At 38.0% G+C, this 13,589-nt stretch overlaps 1 protein-coding gene across 4 annotated transcripts in view; it reads right to left on the bottom strand.

Moving 5' to 3' along the window:
• The window catches only part of LOC127450222 (rho GTPase-activating protein 17-like), a 54,405-nt gene that overhangs the window by 39,515 nt on the left and 1,301 nt on the right, over positions 1-13,589 (bottom strand). For all 4 annotated transcript variants that reach the window (XM_051714123.1, XM_051714124.1, XM_051714121.1 and 1 more), the window contains exon 2: positions 33-72. In XM_051714123.1, the coding sequence (XP_051570083.1) occupies positions 33-72 (40 nt within the window). The remainder of the gene's footprint in view (positions 1-32; positions 73-13,589) is intronic.

The raw sequence follows: 13,589 nt of genomic DNA, 5'->3' as shown, positions 1-13,589 counted from the left end.
AGTTCTGATAGAGCAAAGGAATAAATATTCACCTGAAGAAGGTCATCACTCAGTACTTCTGTCTTCTCTGCTCTGTGGACAAAAAAAAAATGTTTAGGTGAATGGACAAAAAGAGCAGTGTTTAAAGTGATTTATGATGTCATGACAGAAGAGGCGATAAACAGTACAAGCAGGTTAGTCCAGTATGATTACAGTATGATACAACATGATTGTGCAAGCACATGGCTTTCAGTATAGCTGTATGTGCAGGTTACATTTGAAGGTACAAATTCTAAATTTAATCATTACTAAGATCATCTATTTAAAAACATACATGCATTAATTTAAAAATAGCCATTAACCATTGATGTGAATTTATAATAAATAATAATAATAAAAAAATATTATCAGCCATTTTGTCACAAAAAACCACATCTTGCTCTCTGCATTATACTCTCTTTGCTATGGCAACAGCAATGATGCTTAGCACCCTCTCGTCATCAAAAGAGGGCAGAGTTCCATAAATATTATAAAGATTATAAAATGCATGCACACATTGCCGAGCAATGTGGACATTGTACAGTCAGAATTTTTAGATCAGTGACAGCTATCAATATATGTACATTTATTTACTATATACAGTGATGTATTGGGTCAAAAACAGAATGATTGCATGTTATTTTGGACACAGCAAAAGATAAAGTGTGCATGAGTTCTAAATTAGACAAATTAGGCAGATGTCCTTCATTGCTTTCTATTTTACAGATAACGAAAGTTTCATATTCTCATTCGAATGCATCATATTAAAAACCATAACATTAGGTTCAATAATAGGGCAAAGAAAAATGTTGCTAACACTGATCGAAGACATACACAAACACATTAGATGAAGGAGGTACCATATAGACTGTTGTTTTTATATAAAGCAAATTTTACTACAGACTAATCCCAAACTAAACCCTGACACACCACTAATTTAAAAAATAAATAAATAAATAAATAAATAAAATAAAAATAATATATAAATCAAATCAAAATCAAATAACTTTATTGTCGCTCAACCATATACACAATTGCAACAGTGGGTGAAAGTCTTGGGTGCAGTTCCGAGCAACATAGCAGTCGTGACAGTGATGAGACATATACCAGTTTACAATAAACATCAGATTTACACAACACAATTTAAAATCTAATATACACATAATTACACAACACAATATACAAATAATAACATACAATGTACAGTATACAATAAACACAATATAGAATATACATACAATACAGAATACACAGTATACAATAAAAACTGTATATATAAAATGTACAGTATGTTGTATTATGCTGTATTGACATTCAGGCTGTCGGCTGATAGTCAGTTGCCAGTATTGTTAAGAGAGAATATAATTTATGACAGTCCAGTGTGAGATAATAAGTTTAATAAAGTGCAGTGCTGATGTATATTGATAATGAGAGATCAACAGTTCAAAAATCTGATTGCTTGGGGGAAGAATCTGTCATGGAGTCGGCTGGTGCGGGTCCTGATGCTGCGATACCGCCTGCCTGATGGTAGCAGTGAGAGCAGCCCATGGCTCGGGTGGCTGGAGTCTCTGATGATCCTCCGAGCTTTTTTCACACACCGCCTGATATATATGTCCTGGAGGGAGGAAAGCTCACCTCCGATGATGTGTCAGGCAGTTCGCACCACCCTTTGCAGGGCTTTGTGGTTGAGGGTGGTGCTGTTGCCGTACCAGGCAGTGATGCAGCCAGTCAGTATGCTCTCTACAGTGCTGGTGTAGAACCGTGTGAGGATGTGGTGGTTCATTCCAAACTTCCTCAGCCGTCTCAGGAAGAAGAGGCGCTGGTGAGCCACCAGCAGAGGGCACTATGGTGTTGAATGCTGAGCTGTAGTCTACAAACAGCATTCTCACATATGTGTTCCTTCTTTCCAGGTGGGAGAGAGCAGTGTGTAGTGTAGATGCAATGGCATCATCAGTGGAGCGGTTGTTGCGGTAAGCAAACTGCAGTGAGTCCAGTGAGGGAGGCAGCACAGAGCGAATGTAACCTCTGATTAGTCTCTCAAAGCATTTGCTGATGATGGGGGTCAGAGCAACAAGATGCCATTCATTTAAGCAAGTGATTTTGGATTGCTTTGGTACAGACACAATGGTGGACGTTTTAAAGCATGTGGGGACCACAGACAAGGAGAGGGAAAGGTTAAAAATGTCCATAAAAACACCAGCCAGTTGGTTTGCACATGCTCCGATGACGCGGCCCGGAATGCCATCTGGGCCCGCGGCTTTACGGATATTCACTCATTGGAAGAATCGAGTTACATCCGCTACAGAGATGGAGAGTGAACTAACCTCTGTAGCTTCGGCCGCGAGAGCTCTCTCTGCGAGGGCGGAGTTATTTCCCTCAAAACGAGCATAAAAAGTATTTAGCTTATCCGGGAGAGAGGCAGCGGTGTTCACGGTGGAGTTTTTATTCCCTTTGAAGTCCGTGATGATATAAATTCCCTGCCACATGCTTCTAGAGTCAGTGGTGTTGAACGGTCCCTCAATCTTGTCCCTGTACTGGCGTTTGGCTGCTCTGAGTAACTGGCTTGTTTATGCTCCTCCGTGTTCCCGGAATTTAAAGTGGAGGTCCACGCATTAAGTGCCGCACGAACATCGCTATTAATCCATGGTTTCGGGTTGGATAGATCCGTATAGTTTTGGTCGGTACAACATCCTCTATGCACTTACTGATGAAACACGTTACGGTATCAGCGTAAACCTCGATGTCGTCATCAGAGGTGGACCGGAACATCTCCCAGTCCGCGTGATAAAAACAGTCTTGTAGCATAGAATCTGATTGGTCTGACCAGCACTGGAACATTCTGAGGTCGGGTGCTTCCTGTTTCAGTTTCTGCCTGTAAGCAGGCAGAAGCAAAATGGAAGAGGGTCCGATTTGCCAAATGGTGGGCGGGGGAGGGATTTGTAGCCTCCCAGAAGGGAGAGTAGCAAAGGTCCAAAACCTGGTCCCCTCGTGTGTTGAAACTGATGTGTTTCGGTGCGATTAATTTTTTAAGACAGTGACATCTGAGGGATCGGAGATCACGCACATTCAGAAGTGGTTTTCATCTTGCCCTTTACACATTAACATTTGATCAGATTCCTTGAATCTGTTAACTAAACTGTGCACTGTAGAAATGTAAATGTCACAATCCTTTTGATTTGTCTTCGAACATTGTTCTCAAAGCACTGGATTATTTGCTGACGCATTTGTGAGTCTTGACCCATCCGTGCTTTTTTTGGAGGCTCATTATTTACTATAACACAATTGCCTCACCTGTTTAACATCTATTGTTTCACATCCCCTTGCTATTTAAACTCATCAGATTGCTATTAGTCCTAAATTGTCACTGTCTCAACTTTTTTGGAGCGTGTTGCAATCATCTGATTTAAAATGAGTGTATGTTTTTAAAAAGAAAACAATTAAATTCACAAGTTAAAGCATCAACTAAAGTGTTGTTGTAGTGCTTTCAATATAGCAAAGTGAATAGAACTCCTTTTTGTTTTCATTAGCATTTTCCAAACTGTTCCAACTTTTTTGGAATTGGGGTTGTAGATAGACAAATACCTTAACAATTCTTGACAAATATATACAACAAGACAAGACTCAAATTCTCTTAATCCAAGACAGTTCAGAGTTGCACGGATTCAGGTTGCTACCTGCCCTAAATGTCAACATTTCTGAAATACAGAAATAGCAGCAGTTACAGGACTGGTTACATCAACGTTTAGTGAAGACAATATGGATAAAATCCAGAAGAGCCAGATCTAATAGCCGCTGGTCATGTAACAAGATAAATTATCCACAAGATTCTGTTACACAGGCTGAGCATAGCCCAACTTCAGGGAAGGAATTTTAAGATTTCCATCAATACTGAATTAGCATTGATCTTGCGCTCAGCATAAGGTTATGTGTCAGCCTCCAGATATTACACAGCTAACATTTCAGACACAAAGGAGTGTATGGCATACTTGCACCAAACTAACATGTTTAAGCAAAATCATGAAGATCTATGAAGACCTAGGCTTTAGTTCCTCAAAGAACAGACAGTTCTTTAAGTCAAAGGAAATGGCACGATGCCCTTGAAGACCATGAACATCTCTTTATAGGCTAATATGATTCTCAGAACTTAATGTATTGCTATGTGGTCTGTATACAGTACTGTAAGCTCCAGGAAGTTTGAATTCCATGTCATGGACTTTTAAATGAGGACTGAATCGCAATGAATCCATACAGTCTAGATGAGAATAATCTGATTGGTAACCGCTCTTTTAAAAAAAAAAAAAAAAAAAAAAAAAATTATTCAGACCCCTGTCGAATTGTCTCATATTTTCCAATTACAAATGGTACGCTGAAATGTCATTCTGATTGATATTTTATTTTAAAACTCTGAAACTCAAAATCAATTATTATAAGGTGACATTGGTTTTTTGTTGGGAAATATTTTTTATGAAAAATAAAAAACTGAAATATCTTGCTTGCATAAGGATTCAACCCCCACACATTAATATTTGGTCAAGCCACCTTTTGCTGCAATAACTGCTTTAAGTCTTTTGGGGTACATATGTACCAGCTTTGCACACAGTGATGAAGTGATTTTGGCCCATTCTTCTCAGCAGATTTGCTCCAGGTTGTCCAGATTGGTTGTGTGACGCTTGTGGACTGCAATTTTCAAATAGTGCCACAGATTCTCAATAGAATCGAGATCAGGACTTTGACTGGGCCACTGTAGGGCATTTATCTTTTTGTTCTTGAGCCACTCCAATGTTGCTTTGGCCTTGTGCTTGGGATCATTGTCATGCTGAAAGGTGAATTTCCTCCCAAGCTTCAGTTTTTTAGCGACTGAAGCAGGTTCTCTTGCAGTATTTCCCTATATTTTGCTCCATCCATTCTTCCTTCAATTCTAACAAAATGCCCAGTCCCTGCTGATGAGAAGCATCCCCACAGCATGATACTGCCACCACCATACTTCACTGTATGTGAGGCATAGGAAGTGTTAGGTTTGCGCCACACATAGCGCTTTGAGTTTTGGCCAAAAAGCTCTATCTTGGTCTCATCCGACCTCAAAACCTTCTCCTACATCACAGCTGGGTCACTCACATCCATTCAGATGGTACTTTTTGAGTAACGGCTTCTTTCTTGCCACCCTCCCATACAGGCCAGCGTTATGCAGTGCTCTTGATTTGGTTGACTGGTGCACCATTACTCCACTCCCAGCCACTGAACTCTGTAGCTCCTTCAAAGTGATTGTTGGCCTCTCTGTGGCTTCTCTCACAAGTCTCCTTTTTGTTAGAGCACTGACTTTTGAGGGACGGCCTTTTCTTGGCAATGCCTGGGTGGTGTGGTGCAGCTTCGACTTCCTGATTATTGATCCAACTGTGCTCACTGGGATATCCAAACATTTGGATATTATTTTGTACCCTTTCCCCAAACAATGCATTTTTATTACTTTATCTCTAACTTCTGTGGAATGCTCTTTGGTCTTCATTTTCCTTCAGATTCACAGCCTGACCAATGATCCTTCAACAATGGGTTTTTATACAGAAAATGTGATTGCAACTTTAATGATTCACAGGTGGATGCCAATGGTAAAGTAATTGTGTCCTCATTAGGGCAACTTCTTTCATCGGTGTAACCTGGCAACTTCCACAGCACAGGGGTTGAATACTTATGCAAGCAAGATATTTCAGTTTTCATATATATATATATATGTCCCAACATAAAACCAATGTCACCTAACAATAATTGATTTTGTGTTCCAGTGTTTTAAAATAAAATATCAAACAGAATGAAATTTCATTGCACCATTTGTAATTCAGTAATATGAGATAATTGGCCAGGGGTCTATATACTTTTGCATGGCACTGTATATATATATATATATATATATATATATATATATATATATATATATATATGTATATACAGTTGAAGTCAGAAGTTTACATACACTTACATTTTTTAACCAATCCACAAATTTCCTATTAGCAAACTATTGTTTAGGCAAGTCATTTAGGACATCTACTTTGTGCATGACACAAGTAATTTTTCCAACAATTGTTTACAGACAGATTGTTTAACTTTTAATTGACTATATCACAATTCCAGTGGGTCAGAAGTTTACATTCACTAAGTTAACTGTGCCTTTAAGCAGCTTGTAAAATTCCAGAAAATTATGTCAAGCCTTTAGATAATTAGCCAATTAGCTTCTGATAGGAGGTTTACTGAATTGGATGTGTACCTGTGGATGTATTTTAAGGCCTACTTCAAACTCAATGACTCTTTGCTTGACATCATGGAAAAATCAAAAGAAATCAGCCAAGACTTCAGAAAAAAAATTGTGGACCTCCACAAGTCTAGTTCATCCTTGGGAGCAATTTCCAAATGCCTGAAGGTACCACGTTCATCTGTACAAACAATAGCATGCAAGTATAAACACCATGGGACCATGCAGCCATCATATCGCTCAGGAAGGAGATGCATTCTGTCTCCTAGAGATGAACATATTTTGGTGCGAATCAATCCCAGAACAACAGCAAAGGACCTTGTGAAGATGCTGGAGGAAACAGGTAGACAAGTATCCATATCCACAGTCAAATGAGTCCTATATTGACATAACCTGAAAGGCTGCTCAACAAGGAAGAAGCCACTGCTCCAAAACCACCATAAAAAAGCCAGACTACAGTTTGCAAGAGCACATGGGAACAAAGGTCTTACTTTTTGGAGAAATGTCCTCTGGTCTAATGAAACATAAATTTAACTGTTTGTCCATAATGATCATCGTTATGTTTGGAAGAAAAAAGGTGAGGCTTGCGAGCCGAAGAACACCATCCCAACCGTGAAGTGTGGGGGTGGCAGCATCATGTTGTGGGGTGCTTTGCTGCAGGAGGGACTGGTGCACTTCACAAAATAGATGGCATCATGAGGAAGGAATATTATGTGGATATACTGAAGCAACATCTCAAGGCATCAGCCAGGAAGTTAAAGCTCGGTCGCAAATGGGTCTTCCAAATGGACAATGACCACAAGCATACCTCCAAAGTTGTGGCAAAATGGCTTAAAGACAACAAAGTCAAGGTACTGGAGTGGCCATCACAAAGCCCTGACCTCAATCCGATAGAAAATTAGTGGGCAAAACTTTTTAGTTGTTCCAGATTATTGGATAAATATAAAAAATATATTTTATAGAAATGTTTTAAAGCTGTTCTGAAAACAGAAATTTTCAGGACTTTGACTTTTGAAGATTTCATTAATTGCCATGATGACTTCTCCAGGCCTGGAAATTACAATTTTAAATTTCTATTATTCTATTATATACTATATTATTAGATCCATATCACGTTTGTACGCCCCACAAAGTAAGGGGTTTTAATTGAACATTTTGTTTGTTTGAAAAGATTAAAGTCATTCCTGTTTATGGTAGTTGGCATTTGGTCACCCAACAGAAAAGATTGAATTTACAGACTGGTATTTGAAATCTCATTTTGGCGATGAATTAAAGCACCAATCTACAAACTGAGTGCCCTAATTCTAACTACAGCTCTCATAGAACTGTTGTTAGATCAACTGTAAAGACCTATTATGTTTAATAAACCTCACAGAGAGATGGATTCTTTTATCAGCCATGATTTTCATTTCAATGGCTCATTGAACATCTGTTTTTGATTTCTATAAAAGCCTCTTTTTTTGTAAACTACTGAAGGAAATGCTAAATTAATCAGGAAGTAATGTTGTACTCAAACAGACAGTTTTGATGAGTAGAGCCATGTTGTCTTCACCACTGGTTTCTGGACCTGTTTCAAAAAGCCAAGATGAAACGTAATTTTATGCTAAAGACAGTGTTCCCACGGTCGTGGAAAACCTAAAAAGATAAAATTATGGTTTCCAGGCCTGGGAAAATCATGGTGTGTTCAAAGACATTTCTGCATTGAATATGCATTTTTCTAGTTATTTTCAGCTCTAAAATATTTAAATGACTAGAATTTGTTCTTTCTAGATGGGCCAGGGTTAAGGTTAGGTTTAGTGCGGATTGTTTTAAATGCATTTCTATATGGTTGCTATGCTGAATGGAGTGTGTTTAGTGCATTGCCGTGTGGTTTCTAGGGTGTTCTGAGTGTTTTTGGTGCAATGTTATGTGGTTGCTAGGGTGTGAGTGTTTTTAGTGCACTGCTGTGTGGTTGCTAGAGTGTAGCTGTGTTTGCTATGGTAATCTGAGTGTTTTAAGTGAGTAGCAATATCATTGCTATGATGATCTGAGTGTTTTTAGAGGATTGCTATATGGTTGCTATGGTGATATAAGTGTTTTAGTGCATTGATATGGTGATCTGTGTGTTTTAGAGCATTGCTATGTGGTTGCTAGGGTGATTTTAATGTTTTAAATGCATTGCTATGTGGTTGTGTGGTGAAATGAGTGTTTTTAGTGAATTGCAATGTGGTTGCTAGGATGATCTTAGTGTTTTAGAGCATTGCTATATGGTTTCTATGGTGATATACGTTTTTTAGTCCATTGCTGTGATATCTAAGTGTTTTTAGAGTGTTGCTGTGTGGTTGCTATGGTGATAAGAGTGTTTTAGTGCATTGCAAGGTGACTACTAGGGTGTAAGTGTTTTTAGTGCATTGCTAAGTGGTTGATAGGCTGTTCAAAATGTGTTTTTGTATGTTACTATGTGGTTGCTATGGTGATCTGAGTGTTTTTAGAGTGTTGCTATATGGTTTCTATGATATATGGATGTTTTAGAGCATTGCTAAGTGGTTTCTAGGGTGATCTCAATGTTTTAAATGCATTGCTATGTGGTTGTTGTGGCGATATGAGTGTTTTTAGTGCATTGCTATGGTGATTTGAGTGTTTTAGAGCATTGCTATGTGGTTGCTATGATGATCAGGGTGATTTAGAGCATTGTTATATCCTTGCTATGGTGATATAAGTGTTTTAGTGCATTGCTGTGATGATCTGAGTGTTGCTGTGTGATTGCTATGGTGATATGATTGTTTTAGTGTATTGCAAGGTGGTTACTAGGGTATTAGTGTTTACAGTGCACTGCTAAGTGGTTGCTAGGGTGTTTTGAAATGTGTTTGTCTGTTGCTATGTGGTTGCTAAGGTATTAGTGTTTATAGTGCACCGCTAAATGGTTGCTAGTGTGTTTTGAAATGTGCTTTTGTCTGTTGCTATGTGGTTGCTATGGTGACCTGATTGTTTTAGAGTGTTGCTATGAAGTTGCTATGATGATATGAGTGTTTTAGTGCATTGCAAGCTGGTTGCTAGGGTGATTTGTGTGTTTTAAATGCATTGCTAACTTGAAGTTTAAATTAATATCAATACCTTTATATATCAATGAAAATAAACAATAAAACAAAGCAATTTCCTATCTATTTCAAACACTATAAGATCTCTGACATAGTTTCCTTTGCAGCAGAGGCAAAACTAACTGAGGCAGCTGTAACTTAACGGACTGTATCAAAACGTGGCGTCTCTCTGGCCTGGAAAGCGGCCATGAGAGCTGCGCCTGACTGTTCCTCTTATGCTGGATTAGCCTGTATCTGCATTCTACATCAAACAATAAAGACTGTGACAAGCCAGTGATGAATCTACCAGCTGTCCACACCACTTTCTAGAAAATTGAATATAAATGAAATTGCATGTTGTAGGATACAATTTCTTGGTCAAAAATAATATGCAAAAGGTGAGAATGAACTTTCACTTTAAAAATGGTAAACATGATGAAAAGCACCTAATATATTTTGACCTATTTTCACAACTTCACCCCTATACAAATAAATGTGCAAGGAAATGCAACTATATGATCTTTCCCTGACACAGTGAAGCCAGTCACGACAACTCAAGTTTCCTCTTGCAGTTTCTGACAAAGCAAGATTTGTTATTTCCTTAAGTCACGCAAACATACATTAACAATGAATAGATTATAAGTGGTGTTTGCTAAGGCAAGCATCACTATTACTATTGCTCATACTAAGGGGTTAGGGTTTAAACAATACCTCAAATTGTGCTGCTTTTTTAGGCAGAACCAATGTCCATGCTTTTTGCCTATTAGATAGCACAACAGATGAAAAAGTCCCTAACATTGGGCTGGGCTCTTTTGACTTGACCCAGTGAATAACCACCAGGAAACCACCAAGAACACCTAAGCAACCAAACATCAACATGCTAAAATTCACTGAGAACACCATAGCAATCTCTCATAGCAGCGCCCTGGCACCCACTCACAACACCCTTGCATTATGGCACCACTCATATTTTCTTCAGAAAATCCAAAAAAACAAACAAACAAAAAAAAAATAATAATAATGTTTTTTACATCTACTATTGATATATGGCAAAGAAAGGTTAAATGGCAGTCCATTTGCCTAATCAAATGTGCCATGCAATACTGTGTTTCTGTTACTGTAATTAAGCGTAGACAGTACTAAATTATACATTTGCATAATCAAATATTCCAAAGACCAGCTAAGCCACTTCAACTAAACAAAACAAGAGTTTCTACAGAGCAAAGTCAGTGGAGCACAGATTTATATGAAAAGGGATGTGTTTTCCTTACTGAACGAAATGCACTAGAGGAACCATTACGGTCAGCATAAAGGTCTGGTGCAAGGGTCTCCAATCACCAAAAGACTTTACCATAGCAACAGCTTAACTGAACTACATTATACAAAGGTTAGGTCTTATTTATTACAGTGACACCAGGAAACTGACTAGTTAGACATAAAGTTGTAGAAGTTGCAACTTGAAGACTCATTTTTATTTCTATTTTCTTGACTTTTCATCATGCCAAGACATAGAAAAAAAGGCATAGATGGAGTTACAGGAGATATTTTGAAGAAGCCTGCAGTTGTCAGACTGGGGAAATCAGTAAGGCCCGTGGTTAAAGGGATAGTTACATCTCTCTCAATTCGATTTCCAAGTACTCCTGTTCATACAAATAAGGCTAGGCAAAGAAATGCATCTCCTCTTTAACTTCAAACTCTTCAGACATGTTTTGTAAGTTTGCTTCTCTGGTTTGTGTGTTGTGTTCTATGTTGTGAATATCTCTGTGGTGGTCTGATTGGAGCAAAACAAAGCGAGTTCTCGCTAGAACGCCCCACCTCGCGAGTGAAGTTTGCGAGAATTGCTGCTCTCGTGAACTCTCATGTACAATTATCGGTCAAGAATTTCACTAAATAATAAATTAGATTTCTGTTTGTTTCACACCAAACCTTATCGTATGCCTTTAGAACATGGCATGAGTCGCATGGAATCATATATTTGACTTCTGAATTATACTTTTGTGTCCTTTTGAAACTTGACGAGGTGGTCACCAACTGCCATTGTAGAATTTTTTCCCCAAATTTCTCCCTTTGTGTACCAAAAAAGAAAGAAAGTCATATTGGTTTATAACAAGATGAGGGTGAGTAAATAATGACTGAATTTACATTTTTGAGAGAACTATCCCTTTAAGGCCTTTTCCATTTATCATGTCACCTTGGACAGATAATATAAAGTTTAAATCACATTGAAAATAGTATAGGAATACCTTATATGATAAACTGAAAACCCTTATACATTGACTTTACTCAACTGAATTGAGCAAATCTTGTGTTAAGTTCACCTAACTTGATGTTCATATAGAATGAACTAAACTAAGTTAAGGTAACTAGATGCAAGTAGACTTAACTCATATTTGCTAATTAAAAATTGTTTTAAAAAAATGTTTTAGTTGAACTGACTCAAATTTAGGTCATACAATAACACAGTTTAAAAAATGGGATTAGGGTTTGCAGTGTAGTTACTTTCTGGAGTATCTATGCCAAGACGAACTTGTCAAAAACAGGATCACTTTGTTTTTTGTTTATTTAATATACACTTTTAAGTCTGAATATTTGTGTATTAGCAGAACTATTGACACCATAGCATGTTTCAAATGTCAAACACCAACACACACACTGTAAACCCTGAAGTTGTCATTACTGTAAAAATCAAGTTGTCTTAATTATTACTTGAAATGTCAAGTTTTGGACTCATAACTCAAATATTTAAGTTAATTGAACTTATTTTTCTTAAAAATCCATAGACTTAAGATTTGAAGTGTTAATAACTCAAACTACTGAGTACAAAATTGAGGCTATGGGGAATACCCACAATCCCTTGCTACTTGAATTATGTTTCTTTGGTCAGAGGGAACAGATTGGGGAATTTAAATAATTGTTATTAAGTATTCATAGATGTTTTAACTCTTTTGTTGTATTATTTATGCTTTGTTGCAAATAGTTGTTTGGTGTAATGTCACTATTAGGGTGATCTGTGTCTCTTTGGTCAAGTTATCTCAGTTCTCTTTGTGCACGTGCAGCTGAAGTGCATATATGCATTTCTGTAAAGAATTATTTAATAACTGACCTAGATCGTTAGTTTGCTAGATCGAATCCCAGGGCGTGCTGAGTGACTCCAGCCAGGTCTCCTAAGCAACCAAATTGGCCCGGTTGCTAGGGAGGGTAGGGTCACATGGAGTAACCTCCTCGTGGTCGCTATAATGTGGTTCGTTCTCAGTGGGGCGCGCAGTGGATGGCGTGAAGCCTCCACACGCGCTATGTGGGTTGATGGTCTCAGACGCGGAGGCAATTGTGATTCATCCTCCGCCACCCAGATTGAGGCGAGTCACTACGTGACCACGAGGACTTAGAAACGCTCTGGGAATTGGGCATTCCAAATTACATGTAACGGCATTACGTAATTTGATTACAAAATAAATGTAACTAATCTGTTACTGAGAAAAATGTGTAATTAAATTACAGTTACGTATGAAAATGTTAACGATTACAAAGGGGGTTACATCTGAATATTTTCTGTAAAAAGCTAGGATATGTTGAATAATATTAATTTGTTGCTTTGCCTGTTTTTGATGTGCACGATGCCTCCTGCCATTTAAAGGCTGTTTAGTAAAGCGATGCTATTCTGATGCTTTTGATTGGTTCTCTTGTTTGAATTTGCAGCGCACCACGTCTGCCAATTACATCAATCCACATTGCCGCTGAAAGCTTTAGGCTACAACCTGTCTGAGAGTTGCTACCATGGTGAGTGATAAAAATGTGTTCCAGTGCTGGAAATGTAAAAATCATTTCATCCAGAAATCAGAAAAAGGCATAAATATAACAGTTCAGTGCAAAATATGTTTGCCAACTATTAAAATGCTATCGACATCGAAGGTTTCAATGTCGAACCTGAGGAAGCATCTGCAGGTATGTAACATAGCCTACAGTTAACTGTAAGCAGTCATTAAATAAAGTAGGAAAGGCATTGCCTACTCCCGCCTGCCACACCATGCCACTAATGAGTTTTCAAGATGTATTTTAGCTCTGTATTGCTTGGTGCATGTCCAGTAGTTTATTTAACGATGTTAATCTCCATTCATAACAAATTAGCTAGTCTGCTAGCTAGCTAAAGACGTCTTTACCAGCCACACTTCTATTTATGAACCCTTTGACAGAAAATATATAGCTAACGTTTTTCCTCCTTAAATAAGGTTGGTAACCATGTCAGATCTAATATTACAGTTATTTCAGCATTGTGG

This window comes from Myxocyprinus asiaticus, chromosome 13, assembly GCF_019703515.2.
Source record: "Myxocyprinus asiaticus isolate MX2 ecotype Aquarium Trade chromosome 13, UBuf_Myxa_2, whole genome shotgun sequence".
NCBI lineage: Eukaryota > Metazoa > Chordata > Actinopteri > Cypriniformes > Catostomidae > Myxocyprinus > Myxocyprinus asiaticus.
The sequence above is the reverse complement of the archived record's forward strand: the minus strand, read 5'-3'. Positions and strand labels throughout refer to the sequence as shown.